Source organism: Pygocentrus nattereri, chromosome 27 (assembly GCF_015220715.1).
Source record: "Pygocentrus nattereri isolate fPygNat1 chromosome 27, fPygNat1.pri, whole genome shotgun sequence".
NCBI lineage: Eukaryota > Metazoa > Chordata > Actinopteri > Characiformes > Serrasalmidae > Pygocentrus > Pygocentrus nattereri.
Window position 1 is genome coordinate 10,458,220 of NC_051237.1, and position 27,146 is coordinate 10,485,365.

Consider the following 27,146-nt stretch of genomic DNA (forward strand, 5'->3'; position numbering starts at 1 on the left):
CATCAAGCAGCCATATCAAATCTTGATCACTATTTTCCCCTCTAAGCTACAGTTAACACCACCTCCAATTAACACATTTAACATATTCAGTGTTTTTTTAACCAGGTGAAATCTGTTCTTATGCTAGACTTGTTTGACATTGCCTATGAAGATAAGTCTACTGTTCTAGATTATACAAAAAAGTACTAATTTCTTTTGTGCTAATTTGAAATATTCCATTCAGATTCACACGGAAACCGGTCCTGTCTGTCTACAACTCGCTTTGTTTTGGCCAGTGAGTGGCGCTACGTGCCTTTCCCCTAATATATAAAGAAACATATAAATGGCATATCTTCCCTTGTTCAAACATGGCACGTGCATGTAAACTTTTAGAGGTAGTTGAATGGGTGAATTTATCTAGAATGATCCCACACAAACAACAAACAAATAAAATAGCGAGCGTGTACTCTGATAATGTGAAAGGCTGGCTTGAAAGACCAGCTTTTCAAAACATGAGCACATGAGTGCGTCCAATTAGCCTGTGTGTGTGTGTTTAAGGTGGGGGCTACGGTTCTGAGCAGTGTCTTTGGAATAGCCGACTTTGCTGCAGCATCTGTTTCGGCAGTAGTGTTTACTGATGTGTTTTGCGGTGATGGATTCCAGCGCCTCGTTGGTATTCCAGCCGTGCAGCGGCGCTCGCGCAGGCATTTGGAACGAGGCGAGGCTTTGTGGCGTCAGACATTGCGATCAGCGCGCACGGTTCAAACGAGGACACGAGCGAGGGCGAAAGAAGAGTGAGTGAGGCAGAGAGGGAGGGCAGGGACGCTAAGGGAGAGAACTGCAGCAGCCGCTCTCCCCCCTCTGTGAACGCCGCTGAAATTTAATTGATTTACACCTAGTCATTTTCCAGTATTCGCCAGTGACGTGGCCACAAACGACGGCCCTGACTCTGACTCAGCCCTGCGTCGCTGTGAAACTTCAGGACACACTGGAGGGAGACTGACGTACATGTTCGTTGGCCGCGCGATGCGCACGCGCAGAACCAGGGCTGCTCCTGTTTGAATTTAAATTCCTGTTAAATAGTTCAGCCGAAGATTCTGGTGTTTCCATCATACCATATCTTTTTCCCCAGAGAGATAATGTTAAAGGACTTTGTTCTGAGTGTTTTTTATAAACGGGTGGCTTGATAGAGGCAAGCGCTACACTAAACTCTTCAGATTAACGATTTTATCACCGATATTAAGCCCCCTAATACTGTATGTAAGTAAATAAATACCGAGCATATGTTTCCATGTTTATGGTTATTGGTGTCTGTTATTTACACGAGACACCTGTTGAAAATACATTCTACTGAACTTAGTTGGTCTATTTCCCATGTTAGTTTTTTAGTGGCTGTCTCATGGGGTCACACCCCTTTGTTTTGTGTGTGAGTGTGCGCGCGCGCGGGCATATAAAGAGGGGGTCGGTAAGAACGCACATACCGCTAGGCTAGCACAGAGCGAATGTCCTGCCGAGCCTCTCCTCGCAGGGCCCTGGAGCTATGTAAAGGCTCAACAGGGGAGACATGGCGGCCTGTAGTAGTGGCGGACTAAGGCGCCTTCTCCCCAGGGCCTTCATGCTCGCTCTGTCGCTGTTACTGCTTCTCCAACTTCTGGTCAGTATGATCGTGCAGCGCACTTCGACGGGACCAGGTGAGCAGCCCGTCTTCACAGTCATCAATATTAAGGGGGCTGCACGCCCCGGTGAGTCACCGCGGCCAGCAGCAGTTAGCACCGCTAGGCGTGTGGTGAGGGCCTTGGAGAACGGACCAGCAGCTCTGTGGGCTGAGGAGGAATCTGCACGGGTGGGTGCCTACGAGGAGGAGAATGAACTGAGTTCACATCAGGTAACCACAACTGTGGAGCTGTTCAAGGAAACTATCCCATTAATCTTAACTGTACTGAGAAAAATATCCTGACGGATGTGATCAGAAAGCACAAGTAATTGTGGTAATAAAGAAAAGTGTTTTAGGTGAAACTGAATAAGCTTCACCCTTTGCGTTTGGTAGGTTAGATCAAACTGGGTTACACTTAAAGGGGAATCCCTCCTAGATAAATTAAGCAAATTGGTACTCTGTCTCCCTCCATGACTCAGTCTATGTGACTCATCTTTTCCTCCATTGCGTCTCCATGGTTACTACATTAGATTGGGTTTTTGTGTATCTTGACATAGGATGTGCATCTTCTGATGTTTATTTCCCTTAATTGTTGATAGTCTCTTAATGATTCTCTTAAATTATAGATATACACATTTGGGCCAGATCTTATCAAGTTTTCTGGCTTGGCCATCACAAAGAGCACATTCTACAACACTGAAACATGCTGTAACTAGGCCAAATCCTGCCAGAGGCATTTTACTTAGACACACACCCTAAGTAGTGATTCAAAAAAGGCCTGTGGTATAGCTGCACAAAGTTGTTTGTTAATAGTTAATTGTAATTTTGCAATATTTATACTGTGGTGGGATACAAATGAACCCTCTAAATGAGCCATCACCCATGTTGGATATGTGCTGTGAGCATTCTGAGCAGTCTCAGGTGTTCTAGATGAATTTTTCTGTATTTCTGTAGCTGTTTTGATGAAAAAAGCCATTTATATGATCCATCATAAACAGTTTTACAGGTGTGATGCAAAGTGATGCAGGCCATTTGTTAAACATATCACATCAAGGGTTCACAGGTGGGTTTTTAATATTGCAAGTGCAATCTGATATTATTTCATATCATAAAGCCCGAGCTGGTGGATGCGTTTCTGCAGGTCACTGATCGAGAGTTAGTGCTTCAGCCGTGGGCATCAGGACAACCCTCCTTCAGCGCTGAAGTGCACCGTCTCACCCAGTTGATCACTACACCAGAGGTATACAGTCGTTCAGACACACTGACACGTATAGATGTATGACAGTTGAAAAGAAATATATGAATAAATGAGTACAGAAACATACTGAGTGCAGATGCTTCCAAAATGATGCAATTTGTAACCTGTTTAGCTTGAAGTTTTGAATTCACATAACTTCTAATCTTAGGTTAACAGAATAAAAATTTGTGTGTTTTATATTCTGTTAATTTATTATTTGAGATCAGTGACCTCAAATGTTTAAGTTAACTGGATTATTTACTTGCCGTGTGACAGACTGGCGACCGGTCCCGGGAATTTCTTGCATTCTGGCCAATAAGCACTGGGATAGGCTCCAGCACCCCCGCAACGCAGAAGGATAAGTGGCTTAGATGATATTGTTTGTTTACTTTTTGCAGTTAAGACATTGCATCATCCATCCACTGTAAATGGAGAGGAATAAACCCTCTGTTTCAAAGATGGATGCACATTTGTGAGTTCAGTAGTGCAAAAACAATGAGCACTTGTCTACAGAGATGTGGAAAAAGGTCAGATGAGTCTTCCCTCACTACATTCTCAACAAGTGGGGAGTGCATGTGTGGCATACACCAAGAGTATTGTACAGGGCTGAATGTTTATCCCCTACAGTTAGGGGGTCCAGTGGCTATATTGTACTGTGGAGGATATTTTGTTGGCGTAGTTTGGGTACACTTGGGGGACTGAGCCCTTTCAAATCAATAGAATGCTAGTCTGCCTATCACCTCTATGCTGTGATGAAACTTTTCTATTCATTGACTGATTTGATGAATATTAAAATTTTATAAATCATATGCTAACTGTGAATGTCATAGCATATCTCAAGCTAGTTGAACACGTGTAAGAGATTTTGGACCGTTAGACAAAGCTCTCCACCATTCTCATCAAAACTCCATTTGAGAGAATATCTTTCAGAAGCATGGTGTTCCATATTTCCAGTACAGTTCCAGAGGCTGCTAGAATTCATGCCTGTTCTGGTGGCACCTTTCCAAGACATTTCATGTAGAATTTTCATTTATGTTGTCAACCATCTGTACGTGAATGGATATATACACAGACATGTTACAGTAGCTCCTTGTGCCTTGTGTTTTTCAGGTGAACTGTTCCAGATGGCTGGGTTCAGATGGGTCTTGGCCTGTGGAGGAAGGTTTAGAGACTCTGTGTATGAACTACTGGACAAGGGCCAATACTTGTGTGGCTTACTCCTTCAGGTAAATACATTGTTGTATTCTGAGGTTATAGTTAATAGCTGGTACATTTTCAGTTTTTTTTCTTAGACACACCTCTATTAGACATCTGAAGAAATGCCAGACAAACATGGATTTAGATGCAGATTTGATTTGTTCTGAGTTTGAAAAGGAGAGCTGTCTGTTAGCTTACAGCACATCAGCAATGGACTGTAGCTTGTCCACAGTTATGTTTTGCGTAAAATTGAGTAAAAAGACCCTTATATATACTTGTACTTACGAGAATGAAATTAATGAACCTGTTGTTGATGCATTACAGCAGGAAATACATGCAACTGTTCAAGATATTGGGTCCATGGGTCAAGAATGGAAACTTCCTGGTTTATTTGGCTTTAATTTTAGATAATTTGCATTTCTATGGGGTTAACTAATTAGGTGTCATTGCCCTCTCCGTACACTGAAAAGAAGTTAAGCAGTGTGGTTGTTTGGCTTACAAAAATACAAACTTGTGAAAATATGGTATTAAATATGTTGTGATGTGTTTAACTAAGTAGCTTTACATAAAAAGTAAAAAACATTACAATTTATTACATTTTATTTATTTTGATCCAAAGAAAAGTCCATTCAGCAAAAGCATAGTAAATTGCTCTGAAATGCTTCAGTTTGTTTATGATCTGCATTTCAGGTAAAAGGTCAAAATCTGCTGCTGCTGTCTATTTTATTGAATGAAAAGTATGCATACACCCCCAGTTACCCCACCTCCAATTTTAGGAGACTGTAAGCAAATGTAATTGGACAAATGGATGTAATCTGAAATATTAGTAAAATTATGTTTTTGCAGTTATTCATTTGCAATTAATAACTGCCTGAAATTTGTAAAACAAGCAGGAACTGGAAAGGGCCATGTTACAGGGCATAATGCTGCTGCCATTTTTAGTTTCTGCTTGTTTAGTGGTCCTTCACTGAGGACTTCAACCTTCTCTTCTGTAATGCCAAGTAAAAGATTTGATCAACTAAGAACATTTCACTATTTGCCCCTGGAAAATGTCAGTCACTTTAGTAGTGTGTATTTGACAGCAGCCCAAACAGAAGTTAAAGCCTGTACGTGGTGGAAAAGCAAGACAACTTTTTGCCTTTGTCTCACTCTAACAATGAACAGCTGAGCTGTTCAGAGTTACTTCTCTTTGCTGAAGGCTCGTTACTGAGTAGGATGTGCATATGCGGGTCATTTCAGGACACTGGTTTGTTCACATTAATGACAGATTTGAATGTCTTTCCTAAACAAGTGTGAACCATAATCTCAGAGAGATCAGATTTAAGCAAAACAAATCAGATTTGAGCAATGAGGCATGTAATGTGAATGTAGCCTATGTGCTAAATGTGCAGCCCTGTTGTTCCTTGGTCATTCACTATTGTGCTCTTCTGTAATTTGCCAGGTTGTTTGTTGTTGCTAAGCTCATCAATTTAACACATTCCAAAATTTTGGCATTTTTTCAGACTTTCCAATTTAGTGATCTGCTTTACCAACATATTTTGGGGCATCATGCTGATGAACAAAGGCTAAAAACTGAAAAATGACACACATGCCTACATTTGATGTCTCTTAACTAGAGATGTAATGACATTTGTTTGCTAAAATAGGAGATGAATGGATGAAATGGGTCATAATTCTTTCACAGCTCTCCTTAATTTGGACGAGGTGAGTCAGCACTTTTTCTCGTTATTTCATGTAAAATCCAGTGTGGTTGCACAGAGCCAAGATAGCAAAAACTGTCACTTATAATGAATTTATTGGCTTATTGGCTGAGATACATGATGCTTGATGTTTTAAAATTGAATTCTGTATGCAGTATTTGAGAAGGCCAGTTTTACAGTGAATCTGTGTTTTAAAAACTGTTTGCAGATGCGAATATAAACTTTATCATTGTGGTATTTATCTTCAATCTCCTTTAAATGATACTTGGTAACACAGTTTATAACAAGAAATGCTTTGAAACGTGGCATGTGCTGATAGTCTGTAGCATAGGTGTGTTTCAGAGAAAGCTGGCCATTTACTAGGGGAGTGTTTATTTGTTAAGCAGAGGGGAAGGACAATGCTATTTACATTCCCTGAGAAGAATGGGGTTTGGGATTTCCTGTTGTTTCTGATGAAATACTGCAAGCAGTTTCGCTGCAGTTTGTGAAGGTTTATTTCAACATTTCTTGGTAGGCAGAATTGAGACCTTGCCTTTCTTTTTATCTTTAACTATTTTAGATGAGAAAGCAGACATGAGAGAAAGCACTTTTACTTCAGAGAGAATCTGAGTAGAAGTTGAGTGTTCCTTTAAGAAATTTCTGGCCAGCTGTGTGTTTGTGGTTATTTGTTTTGAAATAAATCTATGATCAGAAACCCAGTGTACTGATTTGTTTTTATACAGTGTTAGCAAGTAATTACAGTCTTCTGCAAAAGTTTAAACAAATTGCATGTTTTATTGGCTTTCTAATTTAAAGTAAGTTAACACATCCTCTAAAGCGGGGCTGTACAACTCTGGTCCTAGAGAGCCAGTGTCCAGCACAGTTTGGAGGTTTCCCTACTCAAACATGCCCACTAAACCTGCCAATTAACAGGCAAGTGTAATCAGGTGTGTTTGAGTGGGTAAATCACCAAACAGGACAGGGGCTGCCAGGACCAGAGTTGTGTACCCCTGCTGTAAGGAGAACTTAACTAACTTAACATTTTAATGTACAATTTTGTACTTGGTGAGTTTAACTTACTGGAGAACAACATATCACTATCCAAAAAAAATTTGTTGTATTTTTCTTTTTTCGTAAGAAAAGAGATTTTATTCCAAGTAATTTTAGAGCATTTCTATTGGCCCATTCATGAAATTTTCACACATTGAAACACAATGTGCTTAAATGATGTAGAAAAATTAAAATTGACAAAACGGTAAACAACAACAATGATATAAAATGTGTCATGACGTCTGCACAGGCAATGAATAAACAACAATTGTGCATTAAAATCTGCAGAAACTTTCATATACACAACTGTAAAAGCAACCATAGCTGTTTATTGAAAAAATAATGACATGGAAGTGTTTGTTACAAAATGTATTTCAGTAAAAGTATTGACTTTTAAAAATACTTAAAGAATGAAATCCACTAAGTATATATGGTGGTTAAGTACATTATACTACAGGTCCCAGAAATTATTACATTAACTGTTCTCTCTTTCTCTTGATCTCTTTGCAGTCTGGACAGAAAGGATGCTGTGTTTCTGGACTCCATGTTAAGCATAGGATGTGAGGTGCATCGCTTTGACCCCAGCAGACAGCTCAGGCAGTCTGGTGATTATGGATTAGGATCCATCCAGCATCATCAGGCTTGGTTGGATTGGAGACGCCCCCGCGGTCACCCTCACAGAGGGAGGTTGGGTTCTGTGCCTCGCAGACTGGTAGACATCATGGACTCTCTGGGTCACAGAACGGTACTGACACACATCTGCCTTCTCATTTTCATTCTGATAGCAGCCCAGAATCCCCTGTCTGATGCTTTATCACCATGGAGATAGTGTCTGTGGTCATGCGTGGCTACCATGGCAACAGTGTCTGGTGACTCATGTAGAGATGTGATGTCCACAGGGAACATGTGTATGTTGTTGTTAATCTTTGATCATTAAATAGAGACTGCACTTTCTCCATGGGGAACACATAGGTTCCTTAGTTGAGAGTCTTTTCACAATCTCTCCTGCCACAATCTGTCCTCTTTTGCTTTGTATGTACAACTTCTTTCTCTTATTGCCTTCAGTGTATATTGATTGCAAGTTTGGCTGTTTTGCTTACAAAAAGCATTGTTAAATTTATTGACTACCTGTTTAAAACTATTCAGAAGAGGTGTACAAATGTATTGATGCTTTGTAATACATTAGTCTCAAGGTGGCAATTTAACAACATATTTTTTTCCCCAACAACATCAGCTCTAATAATCTTCAATAAAGTTTGCACTTTGTTTTTTAAGCTGAAGTAAAATTCCCAGGCTGTTTTGAATTGTGTGTACTCAATGCATTTTTAAAAGTAATTCTTGATCTTATTAAAATACTGTGAATTTTGGTAAAATTCGAGATGTCATGACTGAATCGTTTGAGTTATGGCAGACATTTACACCCCTTGTGAACAGCAAATATCAGCAAACGGCTCACAGTGTTAATGTGTGCCGAATACGTACCATTTAAAAGCTTTATTTAGTCCTTTAACATTTGCGTACACCTACATCTTAAGGCTTATTATTCAGTAATCTCACAGAAACCAAGGCAAAATGACTGGGTTGTTAATATTAAGTAATTAAGTCTAACCCTGCCAGGGGCTCTGTGAATGTTAGAGGTTAATGACAGTGTTTTGGCTTTATTTCAGTCCATGATTACCAGAAATTTTACTTAGGCTTCATACTATTCTAGATGTAATTTGTGTAGAAGTAGAAGGCAACTTGCACATTATCTGTTTTTCCCTTAATATATTCTACACTCAATCTTTTTTTTCAGTGTATCAATAATTTGGTTTTTCTTGTTATGTTTGTATTAAATGACAGTTTAACGCGGAGTGAGGGGGCGGTGGAGATAAGCGACTTTTATTAAGGGCAAATGCAGGGTCGTGGTCATAACGGTCCAGGTTCAAATGGTCAAAAACTGGAAAACTACAACGGAGGCTGGAGGAACAAACACCAAACAAAACCAATAGCATATACATCAAACAACATCCCAAAACAAAGAGCAGCAACAACACAGGGGAAAACACAGGGCTAAATGCAAGAAGGCTAATAAGGGATAACAGGACTCCGGTGAAAACACAGGTGGAAATAATCAGGGGCGGAGTCACAAAACAAGGGGTTAGAATGGGGGATCAAAACAAAAATCACATGGATGATCAAAAAAGTAAACAGAAAAAGCACATGGAGTAGAGGGAGGAGCCAGCATTCAGTAATTAAAATGTATAGTACTGTGCAAAAAGTCAGACAACCCTTTTATTTAAATAATTTCCAGTCAAAACAATTATGTATACATCATTGATTTTTCAGCATGAGAGGAAAAGTGCAGAAAACATATTTAACAAAAAATTACACTGAAGCCTCAGTAGAATGCCAACATTTTCTACATGTATTGTGTTCGCCCTTTTTCCTTTAACAGCTTCCATTCTTTTCAGGAGACTTTAGTTTTTTTTTTTTGTTTGTTTGTTTTTTTTTATGTTTTAAGACATCGCCAAAGTTCAGTTTAGGATTTGGATACTTTTTCTGCTTCTCAGGATCCAAGTAATCCCAAACACATTCAGTGATGCTGAGGTCTGGACTCTGGAGTGGCCATGCCATTGTTTAGAGCAGCTTCTTTGTTTGATTTGCAAATGTTTTGTCTATTTACTTTTCCCAGTAATGGTTTCTTGACAGCTACACATTTTTTCAGACTTATGTTTTTTCACAGTGGAAGGATGGACAGACACTTTTCAGATCAGCAGATCAGGCTTTGAACAGATCAGATCTGAAGCAAGATTGGAGGTGTGTGTGTGTGTGTGTGTGTGTGTGTGTGTGTGTGTGTGTGTGTGTGTGTGTGTGTGTGTGTGTGTGTGTGTGTGTGTGTGTGTGTGTGTGTGTGTGTGTGTGTGTGTGTGTGTGTGTGTGTGTGTGTGTGTGTGTGTGTGTGGGTTTTTATTTTTTGGTCCCTCTTTCTCAAAAATGAAAGTTTTAGATACTGTTTATCTGAGGGTGACAGTTTTGGTGGTCTACTAGTTCTTGCATGGTTGTTATTGGTCACATTTTGTGTGTCTTTTAATACTTTTTTGACCTCCAGTTTTTATTTTTCCTTACCTTATGCATATATTATATCTAATCTTGTTAGAAATGTCTCCTGAAAAGTGAATAACTTGTACTTGAACCTGCCAGTGGGTCCATGAGTGTTAAGGGCAAACTAGTGGATGTGTTTCAGTCCATGGTAACCCAAGTTTGTACTTACTGTATGCTTTATAATCTTTATGAATATAATTAGACCTTTTTTGTTGTTGTTGAGTTGAACCTGCTTGAAAACTGGCTTAATCCATTGTACCAGCATTATTTTTTTTCAAGTGACTCTTTAATCTGGTTAATGTCTACTTGTGTAGGTGCATAATGGATTCATTTTTACTGGCATTTTGTATGTCAAATGCAATCCCTCTGCATATGTCTGAACATTGTCTATTACAAATCTCTACCTTGTCTTTTCGTAGGTGGATGTTCTGAGAGCAAATCTGGAGAGTGCAGAATGGCGTGTGTTGGAGAGTTGGATTGAGGATGGAACTCTCAGAAAGATCAATCAGCTCACTTTGACTGTACACCTGCAGTGGGCAGGGTTTGAAGTAGGTGGGGCTGAAGTGGAAGTAGTGCGATTCTGGTACAGCGTACTGAGCGCGCTCCACAAGTCAGGGTTCCGTCTTGCTCACTCAGCTTATGGCCATGGACACGCAGTACTAGGACATGAACTTCCTGACACACACAGCTCATACTCACTCAGCTGGGTCAGGACGAGTAAGCAGCTCTAATCTCTGAAAATGAATTGCAAAACACCCCTCATCATGCTCTCATCAAGAGACACTTGAATCAGCCTCTGAGATAGACAGAAACTCATGTGACTCTGCAGCATGAAACTGTTCCAGAAGCACATGCTGGTAAAACATTAGGTGGCCTTTTAGACCCTTGTTCTTATGTTTTTATATTTCATTTAGTTTTGCTTATCACAACCACTAATTTGAATATCAACAGAGTGACAGGTCACGGGTCCTCTGACGTCTTTAGAAGTTAAAGGTTTACTGCTGTAGTTAAACGGAACAAATGTGGATGTCATAGAATTCTTAAAACAGGACTAGGTCACATTTGGGGATTTGGAGACCTCTCTGGTGGAAACGGGTAATTGCACACAATGTGCAGAGGAACCATTTGTATTATCAGTTGTGCTTCGGACCCCCACGAGCAGATGAATCTGATTATTGCGAGCAAGTTCAAAGAGTATTCAAAGAAAGCTCAGTCAAAACTGGGTGCAAGTTGTATCTTCTGAGGATGTGAGTGAATTATCATATGTTCATCAGTATAAATTGATTTTGCATCTGAGACCTAAACATCGAACTGGACCTTCTGTTGCAGCCTACGTGTGTGATGTTAAAGACATATGACATGGTTTGAAAAAAAGTCTTTATATGTTAACTCATAGCAGTGCACACACACTCACACACCATATTTTAGTGTTTTTTGGCCTGACTCCCTAACGCCACTTCTTTCAGTTTTAATAACAATAACAAAAAAAACATACATAGTGCTGCTTTAAGTGAAGAGAAAAGCAACAGTAACACTTTTTAAAGTTATACTGCATAGGAACTTCACAACGCATGCATGAGCATGGAATAAAATAGCTATAAAGGAATACTTGGCTATGTGTGACCTGCTTATGTAGGTAATTGCAAAATAACATAAGATGTTTTAGAAAATGAATGACATTGTATTGACATAAGAGCATGTAAACTAAAGTGGTGGACAGTTGTTCCATGTAAGAATGTTTCTATGTAACAGTGTTAAGTAATGGAACTTACAAGGCAGAGACCTAGTTAAGAACACCATGTATCAGTGCTGTATATTTCCACTTGTGTTAAAGTACAAGAGATTGAGGTCTTCCATAGAACGTTCCACAGAACTGATGTGTGGTGCTCTTAACTAGGCCTCTGCCTTACTAGTTCTGTTACTTGGGAATGATGTTGAAAACAATGTTAAATGGAACAGATCTGTCACTTTAAGGCTCCAAAAGTCTATATATATATATATATATTATATGGGCATTTGTCACAACAGATCTGATGTCATCTTGCAATTTCTGACATAAGCTGTTTATAAATATGCAATTATTGCTTTATAAATGTCTTTCAATGCATATGCATGTCTTATGTTTCTATGTAGGTAGCTTTTAAATTAAATGCTCACAGAACTACAGACATTTACTCAATGTAGACAACAAGCCAGGATTTCAGGGTAATTTTAGCATTTAACATGTTATCTAGTTTTATTCTTTCCGAAGTCTGATAAATCATAAGGATAATATCTTTTCCGATCAAAACAATACTCAGCAAGCTCCAGCGGGGAACGCTCAGGGCCTGCTAGACCTGTTGATTTTCTGCATCTAAAAAAAATGTATGTCTGATTTGGTTAGAAACAAATGGGTTACAGCCAAGTGAATTCTCCCATTGGTTATATTGTGCCAGACATTAACACTCACACATACATATATATGTTTATTTGATGTGTGACATAACATACTGCATACAAAGGAAACAGGCAACATTTGTAGTCAGTACAATTAAAGGAAAATGTCTTTTAAATGTCTGCATGGTTCAAATGAGGCAAAGGTTCCTGTCTAATAAAAGTGTGCAGGCAAAGCACTGTTCAGAACCGCAAACTGTGGATGTAATGATAACAAAGGTCTAAGGTTACACAGAATGTGTTCAATTTCTCGACTACCTCTATTAGCACACCTGAATATCTACTCAAAGTTGCACTTCGCTGCGAATGGATATCCTTTATGAATTTGTTCTGAGCTAGGCAAGACTGCACGCAAGCAGACCTCTGCAAATAGAGTACAAAGTGAATGTTCCAGCTTGGAGTTGTTAGTATCTCTATTTACCTGCTTTGGGGTGTTAAGAACAGTTTGAGAAGGCTGTAGCATGTTAAGTTTTGAAGTTGTCTGATTATGGTTCAAACTGGATGACTGAATTAACTGATTTTAGATCATTTTAGATAATTAAACTGTGGCTCCCTGCTTGCTGAAGAAAACCCTCCTGTAGTGTAAACTGAGGTGATTTACTGAAAATGAAGTGACAAATTGGCTTTTGTAAGTGCACCTACACCCAAACCAGAATACAGCTGCAAAATACAATTGTAATAATGTCCCACTTTTCCAACTGGATCAGCAATATGTTTTTGCAATTATTTAAGTGCACAATAGAGCACAAGTGGAGGATAAATATTAAAGCTTCACGGTTGTCATTGGGATTGAAATAGGGAGACTTTCTTTTGTTTGCTCTTTCTGTGTGGTATGAGGTGCCATCTAGTGGTGAAGTTTGAGTACACAGGCCTATTGTACAGTACATGCAAACAGAGCCAAGTCAATAGCAGAGTTATTCTATTTCTGTGGCCTCTGGTTCACATTTCTGCTGTGTTCAAAGCTGTTTCCCATAGGATTTACCATGGGATTTTTGGTATACACATTACTGTTGAAGGTCTTTGGACCCATCTGTCATTTATGTCAATGAAACAAAAACCCATGTTGATCACTATTATTACCATGCAAGTTCTTACACCAGTTCTGATGTACTGAGTGCAATGTCAGGGGTGAAAGACACTTAAGATTTTTATATACTTGAGTATTACATCGAAAAATGTATACTCAGGTATTACTGAATTAAACGTGTGTACTCTTATTCAGCATTGCCCAGAGAAACATAATGCATTCATCCAAATTTGCCTTTTCTGAGGAAAATATGTGAAAGGAGTGCACCGTGTTGCTGCAGGATGGAGACTCCATGTAATGCAGACAATATGAGAATATCAAACTATAATGTAAAGATTATTATAGTGTTTGAATGTACCTGTATCGCCCAGAGTCTGATGCTTAACATTAAAGCGACTTTGTCACACATGTCCTGAATCTCTATAATTTTCCCCCTGAAACTATACTTATTTATTTGTGTGAATGTGCACGTTTTGACGAAGTATTTGTAGCATGTGTTCAGAAGAAGACAAAACCATTGTGCATACAGGCAAATGTTCCTCACTGAAACCGGCATTTCAACAGCGAGTGTTTACAAAAACCAGATTCGCCCAGCTCAGCGCTACCCCATCCCAAAACACGGGAACGGGGTAGGACATGGAAGGACACAATACTGTAGACAATCACCCACAAAACACCCACCCTCAGACACAATTTACATCTAGCAATACAACTAATCTTGGGTATTGCTTCCATAAGCATTCCCCTGACCAATCACAAGACTACTGTCGGTTGCCCCGCCCACACAAAACAGTTTCAGAGTCAGAGAAACTCGGCGAGCTAAAGCTACCACAGCATAACCATAAGCTAGTGAGCCAGACCACCTGTCCGCAACTGCCTATCACCCGTTCATTTGTTTATCCATACAGGAACATTTGTTCATTCATTCACGTGTTGCTTCGTGTGTCTGTTCATCCCTGACATTTAGGGCATTTAAAGAATCAGTTATAGAGAAGAAAGATGAAGGGTGAAAGATACCCCTGTTTTTTTTTATTATTTTATATTTTCCTTATTAAGTAGTGTTTAAATTAAACCGCCCCTGCGCTGAGCCTGTATTTCCAGTGAAGTATCTTTGTTAGGCTCAAATCTGATAATCACTTCAGGCATTTCACATCGTCCCTCGAGCCCATTTCAAATGGACAAATCACTGGGACTGGGATTGACTCTGTGATTTGTGATCTACTGAGATTTCAAGGGAACAATCAGATAAAGGTAGAGAAAGTCAGATTAATTCAAGCCTCCAGAATCGTGTTTAAGGGGTTGAACGATTTTCATTCTCGTTTATGTATGTATGTATTTAACAAATGAAGATCACAGTGCGGCCATGCTTCTCCTCGTTAAGCCTTTGACTGCAGTTCTGCACAGCTCCGACGTAGCATTTCGCCATATTTCGGATGTGTTCGAGCAAGCCCGAACGTCAGGAATGCCCGGAACTCCCTCTTCAGGCGGGGAACAGATGTTTTCATCCAGTCCGGGTGGAGTTCGCGGACACATTTCCAGATCCAGCCCTTCTGTACGCGATTGACACCCGGCTCGACCAATCGGGAGTCAGGACCTTCTTGCGCTGTCCAATGAAAAGTTAGTAAATCCGGGCCCCTGAGGTCGCAGGCCGATGGCTCTGGTGACGGTAGATGAAGACGTTTTTCTCGGTTTAGAAAATAATGAGCAGTGAAATTAAGTAATGTTAAGGTAGCTAAAAGTTAAAGAGTAAACCGACTTCAGTAGCGAGGATTAGTTTCTTTTATCTTCTGGTAAGAGAATTTCGTTACTCTTTCCTCTTTTATTTCAGAAGCTGGATAGTTGACTCAGTTTGTGCTGTATAACTGGCTAGCAAGCTAGCTTAGCGAGCGAGCTAACAACTTACTTCCTGCTCTGGACGTTTAGGGTGGGCCGCCAAGTTTTGTTTTCTGAAAGTTAAGTTAGTATTATAAGGAGTTTGAAGTCTAATATTTAGCAGATTGTTCTGTAATATTTGTACACCAAGTCCGTAACGTTTCTTTCTGTTTCTAATCTTTTTGCTGGAATCGGTCTGATTCCCGAGTCTGAAGACCGACTCGTCTTTTCTGCACAGTGTAATGTTTGTTAGTTAGTTAGGTTAGCTAGGTTAACGCTCCTGGAGATTTCTGATCATATAGAGCGTGGGTCTAACACGCATTCAGGCGACCTGAGGTCTTCTAAACTCTGCAGTAAATCTCAGGGCGGGGATTGGTGACTGCTGCTCTGTTGCCCAGCACTGCTTGTTGAGAGCTCGCCTCTTCCTGCATTGTTTGCTCATGTCTTGCTAATCTGAAATAGCCAAGCAAAGTCATGAGCTATAGATGACTAGAAGAGCCCGTGTGTAAGGAGCTGATTAATTGGTGGACTCCTCTGTCAAATAGCCTTTTCCGTGTTCTTCCAACGGCATATGCGTTCCAGTCGTTATTGAATTCTGTCATATTCCCATAAATTATTATCCTCACTAAGTGGAATTTTTATAATCAGTCTCTTTGATCAGGAAGGTTTTGATCAGGTACGTGTATGTAGCTGGCATGAGACAATAATGTAGGCTTTGAATGTGTTTTAAAATCTTTTTTTGCTTGTTTGCCATGCCCAGATGAATGGAGGATTGGAAATATTTACACTTGAAGTCCCACCACATAGAGTAGTCTAGTGCCCTTCAGATCCATTGCTAGAGGGAAAATCTCTTCCCCAGCATAGCTCATCTAACAGCGTTTCATAGTTGGCTGATTATGCAACATTTGGGGATTAAAGCTTAGTGTGCTAGAGTAGTCTTGGATCTGAACTTTACACAAGGGTGAGCACTGCCAACACTCGACAGTCAATACTATGTTCACTATTTCCCAAGTAGAATTTACACTGTGTGCACAATTATTAGGCAAGTCTTATTTTTGAGGATTATTTTTATTAATGACCAACTACAGTGCTCTCGGTTAATCCAAAATGTTAATAAACCTCAAACATGAATGTTTAAGAAAGTAAAAGTGAAGTTTTGGCTTTCTTAGGAGAATATCTATATGTGCACATTTATTGGGCAACTATAATGGTGCAGAATTATTACGCAGCTAAATGAAAAACACACATTTTCCCATCTCACTTTTTTATTTTAGTCTGTTCAAGTGAGAATTATAAACAAACAACTCAAAGCTTTCCAATGAACATTTCTGATGAACAAAAAAAATTAGTGACCAATTAAGCCACCCTTCTTTTCAATAACAGTGATAAGCCTCCAATTCATGGAGACTGTCAGTTTCTTGATCTGTTGACGATCAACTTTTTGTGCAGCAGCAACCACAGCCTCCCAGACCCTGTTCAGAGAGGTGTACTGTTTTCCTTCACTGTAAATCTCCCGTTTAAGAATTGCCCACAAGTTCTCAGTTGGGTTCAGGTCAAGTGAGGAAGTGGGCCATGTCATAAGTTTTTCATCTTTAACGCCTTTACTGGCGAGCCATGCAGAGGAGTACTTGGATGCATGTGATGGAGCGTTGTCCTGCATAAAAATCATTGTCTCTTTGAAAGATGCAGATTCTTCCTGTACTACTGCTTAAAGAAAGTGTCTTCTAAAAACTGGCAGTAGGCTTGGGAGATGATTTTGAGCCCAACTTCAACCCGAAAAGGTCCAACCAGCTCATCTTTAATAATACCAGCCCATTCCAGTACCCCACCTCCACCTTGCTAGCGTCTGACTCGAAGTGGAGCTCTGTCCCGTTACTGATCCAGCCACGGGCCCATCCATCTGGTCCGTCAAGAGTCACTCTCATTTCATCAGTCCATAAAACCTTTGAAAAATCTGTCTTCAGATTCTTCTTGGACCAGTCTAGACACTTCAGCTTATGTGTCTTGTTCAGTGGTGGTCAGGTTTCAGCCTTCCTTACCTTGGCCATGTCTCAGAGCGCTGAAAATCTTGTACTTCTTGATACTCCAGCTAGGCTGCAGTTCTGGAATATGACAGACCTGGAAGATAATGGGTTCCTGGTTGCTTCACACTTGATTATTCTCAAATCCTTGGCAGTTAATTTGCATTTTTTTTTCTCAGTACTTTTCTTGCGACCCTGTTGACTATTTGCAACAAAACATTTGATGGTTCTGTGATCACACCCCAATATCTTAGCAATTTCAAGAGTTCTGCATCAGAGACTTTTGGTGATTTTTAACTTTTCAGAGTCAGTTCGATCTCTTTTTTGGCCCATTTTGCCTAAAAAAAAATAGCTGCCTAATAATTATGCACACCTTGATATAGCGTGTTGACCTCCTTAGGCCACACCCTCCCTCATTACACAGATACACATCACCTGCTATGCTTAAATCCATTAAGCATTCAAGTTTATCCAGCTTGGAGTTAGAAAATATGCCTAAAAATGATAATATGGTCAAAATACTCATTTGCCTAATAATTGTGCACACAGTGTATATACCTGGATTCTAATTAGATCAGTGATGCAAGAGATATAAGTTTGAAAAGAGAGTGAGATTGAAACACAAAAGTGCAAAATGTTTTTGGTGTTTGTTGTATTTATAGTGTTATAGAAAAAATGAGATAATAGCAGTAATGCATTGATAAGCAAGCATGCTATTTTTAGTAATAAGCTTTAACCAGCTTTTCTTTCCATACGAATAAATACTTTTTGATGTCATTGATCTTATGTGCAAACTGAAACAGCCTCAACAGTCTATGCTTTCAGCTAAAGCAGAAAAAAGTGAGGAAAAGTGATTTAAAAAAAAAAAATGCAAATATCTCAGTATGATTAAAGCTGTGTTGCTTTAAATTACACTATATAGGGTATTAAAATTCAAAAGTAGTAATCATATCAATATCACTGAGACGGTAAGCATGCTTGTGCTAGGATCTTGACTGGTGATGGGCTGTTTAAATTGCATTCTGTATCCAGCACTTGCAGTGCTTCTTGGTTATTCTGTAATCCACTCTCAGCACCTCACACTCATTTCTGGTACAAACCACACTCACTTTCAGTTTGTCATTTAAAATGTGGTGTTGAAAAAAAGTATTGTAGTAAAATGGTATCACAGTCAAGGTTTTGGTATTGATGTTGATATTGAAAAAATTTGAACGATGACCAGCTATACTGATGTGTCAGTGTTTCTCTGTTCAGCATGCCATATTCTGTTAATAACCATTGAAAAGGAAATGAATTTTGTACATAGAAACTGTAGTTCAGCAAATACATGGTTCAACTTTTAGGCATAGACAGGTTTGATACAACCATTCCAGACAGTTCAACTCCTTTCACAGACACAATCAGACTATCCCACAAACAGAGTTGCCTGACACAGTTGTCCTGCTTAAATAAAGGATGTAAGCTGTGTCTGAAAAGGAAGATGTGCAGCAGTTTTGGTTCTGCTTTGAGCACTAATCTTTTTGGTTTTATGTTTCTGCATGTGCTGGATCAGTGCATGTGGCCATGTGCATGGAAGACAATTACTTATAGGGTCAGTTTTCACAAAGAATAGCCAAAAATAAGGATGTGGTGGAAACCACAGGACAGTTTTATGTATATGAGAACCTGTAGCACTCCTTCACCTTTGCTGTCTTTTGTTGTCCTTAGGGAGGAGAGCAACAGAGTTGTCATCATGCCTCTGGTGATGCGGAACATCGAGCCGCGGCACCTGTGTCGCCAGACTCTGCCCACGGCGGTGAAGAGTGAGCTGGAATGTGTGACTAACTTCACACTGGCCAATATTATTCGCCAGCTTGGCTCCCTCAGTGAGTGGTTCCTTCTGCGTTCTGTGTCAGGCTTTTGTTCTGACTGTTTACAGCTGTCTATACATATCTGTGTATGTGTTATATCCCAGGCAAATTTGCAGAGGATGTGTTTGGCGAGCTGTTCGAGCAGGCCAGCTCATTTGCAGAGAGGGTGAACACCCTTGGTGAGAGAGTGGACAAACTGCAGGTCAAAGTCACCCAGCTAGACCCTAAAGAGGAAGAAGGTAAAATAGACATCACCCAGAGATATGCAGCAGATTTTATATTAGATGTACATCTATAGTATTATATCTAATGTGTCTGGCAATCTCTTAAACATAATGTTTTATTTATATATATATATATATATATATATATATATATATATATATATATGTGTGTGTGTGTGTGTGTATGTATGTATGTATGTATATGTATATGTGTGTGTGTATGTGTATATATATATATATATATATATATATATATATATATATATATATATATATATATATGTGTGTGTGTGTGTGTGTGTGTGTGTGTGTGTGTATATATATATATATATATATATATATATATATATATATATACATATATATACATATATATATATATATATATATATATTTTTTTTTTTTTTTTTTTTTTTTTTAAAACTGATCTGGCTAGAAATGGCCCAAAAAGATCACTCTGTATGTACACCTCATTATTGTTCAGTGAGTTGCTAAAAACAGGCTTAATGATGTAAATGGTGATCTATGCCCATCTTACCATTGTCTGTCTTATTATAGTGTAATAATACCTGATTAATTCACAAATGTAAATTTTTTTGGTTTGTTTCACTTTCACGCTTCCACTCACTTGCTTCCTTGTTTTGTTTCATTGCATAGTTTCTCTCCAGGCCATCACCACTCGTAAGGCTTTTCGCTCTAATCTGATTCAGGATCAGCAGCTTTTCACCAGGCCTTCCCTGCCCCAGCCAGTAAAGGACACCTACACGACCTGCAACCAGCCACCTCCACTCAACATCCTTAGTGTGTACAGGTAACTACTACAGATATGAAAGATCTTGGGAGTCCCATCACTATGGAAAAGCTTTAAATCATCATTGGCTGTGCACATTCAGAGCAATTTCATCTCAGTGGTGGGCTTGGGTGTTCTGATGTTATTAAGCATAACCAGTAGTGTTTCAAATTTTAAAGAATAAGGATTCCAAAAGGAGGTTTGCTGAAAATGTTCTGTGCTAGTCCCAGAAGGGCAGCTTTTATTCTGTTTTAAGTTTTAAACATTCTATTTGATCACATTCATTTAAAGGATTTGATTATGTGAAGAAGAGCCGCTATTTCAGCGTTAATGTTTTATTAGTTCTCTATTTATTTGTCCTCTGTTTTGAAGATTTGGTTGAATAACAGTCTAGTTATGGTGTGCCTTTAGGGCACTCCTTCTTAATATGCATATTCATATATTACTTGTGACATCATATCATTATCACATTCTGCCTATGCAGTGTTTTCCCACTGTATATATTATTTGCTAACTGTTTTTATATTCTGTGAGTAGTTTTCTGGCTAAATGTTGTTTGTATGTCTTTGTTACAGGGAGGATGGCAAAGAGGCTCTAAAATTCTACACTGATCCATCCTATTTCTTTGACCTGTGGAAAGAGCAGATGTTGCAAGATACCAAAGATATCATGAAGGAGAAACGGAAGCACAGGGTGAGACATTCAACCAATTGCACATCACAATTGTAATTTGTAGCATTCTTCTTTCTTTTTTTAAATGTATGTGTTTGTGTGAGTAGAAGGAGAAGAGAGAAAATCCAAACCGAGGCAACCTGAACCCTCGCAAGATCAAAACCCGCAAAGAGGAGTGGGAACGCCGTAAGATGGGAGAAGAATTTGTTGTTCCTAAGACTGATGTAGGGTAAGTGAAACTCAAATAATTGATGAAGACATGACAAAACTGAGCTTGTGTCTGCATAAAGAAGCTTTTTTTGTACGTGTGATTTTTCTTTTTTAGTCGTCCTTCAGATATGTACAATGGGAGCATTGGTTCAGGTGATGATATGGGTCTGATGGATTCTGAGGGAACGCTAGACCAAAGCACTGCTTCCTACAGTTATGATCCTGGTTCCCCTCTCCCACCACCAGTATCGGATGATGATGGTTTCCTGCCACCACCTCCTCCGGATATGACGTAAGTGTTTTGTATAGTTTTGAATTTTCTGTGTTTTAAGAATCTTGTTGTGCTATGACTAAATCCTGTTCTCTTGCAGGTATAACGAGGGGCAGTCTGGAACCTCGCCTCAAAAGCGAAGTAGCTTACTAAGCCCCACTCACCCTCCTCCCGCTCCACCAGTTATGGCATCCTCTCCTCCTGGCCGCCCTACAGTGGCTCCTCCTGTAGCTCCACCTCCTCCCCCTCCCATAGGGATGGCGATTCCACCGCCACCTCCTGTAGGATTTGATTCTCCTCCTTCTCCTCCTCCTTTTTCCTCTGGTTCTCCCTCTATTCCTCCTCCACCCCCAATGGCTTCCGGTGTTCCAGCTCCACCACCGCCCCTTGCTGGAGGCGGACCACCACCACCACCGCCACCCCCTCCTCCCCCAGGCCCTCCTCCATGCTTTACCCCTGCTGCTCCAGCTGCTCCTCCTCCTCCATCTGGTGGACCCCCTGCCTCCTCTGCCCCTAAGGCCCAGCCTGCCCCTGTCAGCGATGGCCGCAGCGATCTTCTGGCGGCTATTCGCCAAGGTATGTCAAGGTCCACCTACATCTGTAAAAATGTTTATTTAAACCATTTTTTTCTGTTTATATATCCACATTTTTAAACGTTTTAATAGTGATATATTCTTAAAGATAAAATATTTTATACTTTTATGAATAAACAACAAAAACATGGGAGGCTTAATATTCATTTATATGTGTACTTAGTATAAGATGGGATCTGTTCAGGCAAGGCAAATTTATTTATTTTAAATATTTTATTCCCAAAACAATGCAGTATTTTAAAAATAAAACTAAAAGGAACATCTGAAGGAAAATTCAGACTTAGAAGTGCTTGAGAATGAAAAGGGTGCTAAAAGATATAAAGTACAGTATTTAAAAAAAAAAAAAAATTAAATCAATATTTATATTTAAAGGAAGTACGAAGTAAATAAAACATAAAAATTGAAGATAAATAGCCTCGTTCAAGAAGTGTCTTCTTAAAACCCACTTATGCAGTTTTGACAAAGATTCTGACATTGATCATGTCATGAATCTCATGTAGACTTTTTCTTAGGGCCTTTCTCAAGAACAGAATTAGGAGAAAATTAGGGGGAAAAAAACAGGAAAATATAGGTGAATGTGGTCCAAAGAGCTTGTGTGTTATTGAAATTGGCTTAGTTTAGTTAATTTAGTATCTGATTTAACATACTACCAGTTGACCCACTGAACAGTAACTCAGTTGCACAATGTACACAATATCAGCTGCTTTTGATAAAAAATTCTGCAGTTCTATGTTGCATCAACAAACATCAACCCATTTAAAACTTAGAAGACAAACAGGTTAGTTAAGTAAACAACTGCAAAGATACATTTGGCTGTCTATATCCAAGTATGTGTGTGTGGAGTGACAGACATTTCCGCTGCTTACTCAACGCGTAATCACTCCTCTACAATTCCATTTTGAGTTTTCCTGCTCCTCAATCACATTTTAGAGAAAAGCAGCTCCGTGACTGCTCCATATGATTCATTCATATTAGATTTTTGTGTCTTAAACATATGGACATGGCTCTTAACTAGAGGTGGGCGATATGGCTCTAAAATAATTTCGTGATATTTCAGGGTATTTTTGCGATAACTGTATTTTTGGCGATATGACAAAACACTGAATAACATTTTATTAATTTCAAAAACATGCCATTACAACAAAATAAATGTTAACGTTTTATTTAGTATAAATGTTTCAAATATTCAGTAGACACAAAAAAACTGATTCTGATTGAGATATTAGTCAGATTAATTAAACAGATTAATAGAATGCATGGAAACATGGCTATCGGCTGTTGAGCACGCTTCGCAGCATCAGCCACATTTAATAGTGTGCGGAATGGAATACGTCCATGTAAACACCTAGTCTAGTCCGATTGAGGCCATTCGCAATACAATATCTATCCAATTGAATGGGGTGAGTAATCCTCTAAATACCCCATTAAATAGAAGAATAATAGCCGTGTAAACACCTGAAACCGATTACACTCCAATCGGAACGTGTAAGTATGTTCTGCGCATGAGCGGTGAGTCACAGCGAAAGGTTTATAACGTTCAACATGACAGAGCAGAACATGGTCGCTCTCATGGTAATGTTTACTCTAAGCGCTACTCCACGCATGCGCATCATTTTGCATTGGATTACTTGTAGCGAGCATGTAAACGAAGATTTTCATCAGACTGTTGAATAGAGTGAGAATAAACACCTCTGTCTGAATCTGTAATCCGATTGCGTTCAGTTGGCAAAAGTCTTTGCGTGTAAACACAGCCATTTTTGATTTTCCTCATACTCAACTGAGTGCTACTGCTTGAGGTGGTGAAACAGATTAGTTGTGTTTCCCTCTTTTGTTGTTACAGGCTTCTTGCATCTCTTGCATATTACTGTGATCTGTTGTACATCTGAGATTTTATAACCAAACCACCTCCACTCTACTGAATTCGCTCCCCTTTTTGGGAGAAACTCCACCACAGAGCTGCTTTGCGCCGTACTTCTGTCTGTTCCAAAATGACTCGCGCAGCGAACGTATACCATGTGCATGACGTCATTACGTCAACAAGTCAGAATCGATATGGATTTTTTTTTATTGTTTAGAAAGTTATTGTGAATAATACGATATGGTACACCCCTACTCTTAGCTTCATCAATTACGTTGTTTACGACTGTTATTAAAAAAAATTAGTTAAATTTTTTTGGTGGGTGTAAGCTTGAAACATGGGCTCAATCACAGAACAGCAAACTACAGAAGGTGAACAAATGCACATATTTTTATCACAGTCTTTTTCATTTACACAGCGAAGTGGACGAGATGAAAGCGACTGTATGTAATATCTTTAGAAATTTGTTGTGTTGGTGGGAATTTTCATTATGTAGGTCTTTATGGGGTGGAAACAAAAAGCTCCAGGCAAATTCTCACCGCTTCACTCTGCACCACTCACATACATACTAAAATAGAAAGTTGAATATATGGATCTGTGGCATTCAGATAGCCAAGCTTCATATGGGGGCTACCTGCTGTTCAAGTAGGTTCAAGTTTCATGATTTCAATTCAAGATTTGTCCAAGTTCAGTCAAATTTTAGAATTAGCTTTCAGAAAAATTGGTTTGGTGTTCCTCCTGAAAGTTTTTTTTTCTCCAAGTCACCATGGTTTATTCCAGCAGATCCTAACTCTAGATGACCCAGTGCTGTTTTCTCTGAACTACTGCATCTAATTAACGCATCAACTGGGCCAAGTGTATTAGACAAGTTCAGTTCTCCCCAACCCTGGTCATAGAGTACCCACTGCCCTGATCTTTTTAGTGTTTTGTCTGCTCCCAATACACCTGATCCAGTTTATCAGTTAATTAACAAGTTTCCTGAAAGGTAGAGCAGGGAAAGCCTCTTAAATGTGTAGGACATGGTGAAATTCAGGACTGGTTGGAAAACTACCAGGGAAACAAAAGAAAAATGTGCAATGCATGACTCCTCCGTACTGAGGATAGGTAACCACTGTTTAGTTCAGTTGTAGACATGGACCCACAACCCATTTGTTAATGCATTTAGAGGAGTCACTTTTCTGATGCAACCTCATAAAATGTTTGCTCAATTGCTAAAAGTGTGTCTGTGTGTGTAGGATTTAATCTGCGCAAAGTGGAGGAGCAGAGAGAGCAGGAGAAGAGAGACGTCGTGGGCAATGATGTGGCTGCTATCTTGTCCCGCCGTATCGCAGTGGAGTGCAGTGACTCTGAGGATGATTCTTCGGAGTTTGACGATGAGGAGTGGTCTGACTGAGTGTACAGTACATGTCATGAGAAAGATCATTCCCGTTATACCTTCCACTTATCACATTACTCATTTCCCTTTAATGAGGCCAACTACAGTGTATCAGTAAAAGGTCCAGACAGTGTGCGTGTGTTTGTGGGTGCGTATGTGCGTGCCTGTGCGCACGGTTTATTCTGACTCAGAGTGAATTATTTAGATCATTAGCTTGCTGCTCCTGTTTCAGCGTGCCTGTTCCAATGTAATGCAGCTATAGATGGGTAAATAGAGAGAGAGAGAGAGAGAAAGAGCGAGCGAGCAAGAGAGGTTTTTTTTTTTTTTTTTTTGAATCTTAGTATCATATCTGCAAAAGCTTGGTATTAACCGCCTTAAGTTTTGCTGTATTTCGTACACCTAAGCCAAGTAAGAGCCACGTTATTATAATTTACATACTAAACACTCAGTTATTTTCTTTGTTGCTCTCGTGTTGTATATTCTTCTCATGGCATTCTCAGAGCATTCATTCCCAGGGTGAAAAGCTCTGTTGAACCAAATTCCTTTTTGTGTGTTCATGGCTTGTTGCCTTGGTAACTGATCTCTCTCTCTCTCTCTCTCTCTCTCTCTCTCTCTCTCTCTCTCTCTCTCTCTCTCTCTCTCTCTCTCTCTCTCTCTCTCTCTCTCTGTGTCTCTGTCTCTCTCTCTCTCTCTCTCTCTGTCTCTCTCTCTCTCTCTGTCTCTCTGTCACTCTCTCTCTCTGTCTCTCTGTCACTCTCTCTCTCTGTCTCTCTGTCACTCTCTCTCTCTCTCTCTCTCTCTCTCTCTCTCTCTCTCTCTCTCTCTCTCTCTCTCTCTCTCTCTCTGTCTCTGTGGGTGGGTGCTGCAATGTATCTGTTCTCTGACCTCAGTGCCACTTGTGGCATTATGGCATTCCGTGTGGTGGGTTTCCTTGTCCTGTCCTTTCGCTGATGTCATTATCCTGTATTCCCAAGTGCCTGCTTTATTTTAAGTGCCTACTCATTTAAAGCCAAAGTTTTACTGAGAATTGTGCAAGAAGAAATCAGAAAAATTATTTTTTATTTGATGCATTTGGTAAATAATTGATAAACATTTTCTATCACTGATTTAATGAAATAAAGATACGTTGCAAGATGCTGTGTTTGTGTGTTGGTAATGAAATTGTCTTTGATGCCTGAGAAAAGGAATGCTGGTAATGGTACTGAATGATACTATTGGGAAAATGAAGAATGATCACTTTTGCTTTCTAGATAGGTGGACTTCTGGGTGTTGGCCTGTCTGCACTACATTTTTGTGGTTTCCCTGCTCCTACACCCAGATTCAATTTAAATGATACTTGGAATGTTACTTTGTCAGCATTTTTCTAAAATAACTGAAAATTCAATTGCAGGGATCTGGAGAAGGGTGGGGAGGGGGGGGGGGTCTGTGTCTTTACTTTGTAATAAATGTGAAATAGTTAATGGCTCTTTAGCGCCTCTATTCTGGTTTTGCCTTTTGTTGTAGAGATTCTCTCCTAGTATCTTTCTGTGGTTCTTTGATATGCTAGACAGGCATTTACATCCTTAGCCCATCACTGTGATCTGTGGATCACCCGATTCAGTGCCCACTATCATGTTCAACAATAGGCTCTAATGGCTAATGATATGTTTTTGGAAGTCAAGTCTTAAATGCTCTGTATTATTTATAATGGAGCAGCTACAAACCTGTGACCTTGGAGTGTAGAGGTGTTTTAACTTGCTTTGGTGTCCTTACTTTGACCATCTAATGGGATCCTAAAATGTTCCTTTGTTTTCTTTTTCTCTTTTTTTTAATTGAAGAAAAAAATACACTTCAAAAAACAACTGAAAGGCTAATATACAACATGCTTGCATCAAAATAGAGCAGCAGAGACCAACTGCTGAAATAAATGTTTAAACATATAGACATTTTGGCATACTTGTCAAATAGCACATTTTGTTGATTTTTGAAGAGAGAAGAAGTAAGCACAGCCTTAAACCACTTTTAAAAAACTTTTACTGATAACAATAAAGCATAATTCCTTTGTATTTGATCATCTTAAAAATGGCAAGT

The 27,146-nt window shown here is 39.4% G+C and overlaps 2 protein-coding genes across 2 annotated transcripts; both read left to right on the forward strand.

Annotated features, from left to right (window-relative positions):
- The first annotated feature begins 560 nt into the window (after positions 1 to 560).
- LOC108426503 (methyltransferase-like protein 24) lies at positions 561 to 13,750 on the forward strand. The gene is made up of 5 exons (XM_017696060.2): positions 561 to 1,864; positions 2,775 to 2,873; positions 3,981 to 4,096; positions 7,307 to 7,541; positions 10,300 to 13,750. The coding sequence occupies exons 1-5, from the start codon at positions 1,544 to 1,546 to the stop codon at positions 10,609 to 10,611; spliced, it is 1,083 nt and encodes a 360-aa protein (XP_017551549.1). The 5' UTR covers positions 561 to 1,543; the 3' UTR covers positions 10,612 to 13,750.
- A 1,235-nt stretch (positions 13,751 to 14,985) lies between these two features.
- wasf2 (WASP family member 2) lies at positions 14,986 to 25,730 on the forward strand. The gene is made up of 9 exons (XM_017696072.2): positions 14,986 to 15,130; positions 18,941 to 19,098; positions 19,188 to 19,322; positions 19,965 to 20,118; positions 20,673 to 20,790; positions 20,877 to 20,998; positions 21,095 to 21,271; positions 21,351 to 21,826; positions 24,937 to 25,730. Exons 2-9 carry the CDS (start codon positions 18,966 to 18,968, stop codon positions 25,092 to 25,094), a joined length of 1,473 nt encoding a protein of 490 aa, XP_017551561.1. The 5' UTR covers positions 14,986 to 15,130; positions 18,941 to 18,965; the 3' UTR covers positions 25,095 to 25,730.
- The last annotated feature ends 1,416 nt before the right edge of the window (positions 25,731 to 27,146 follow it).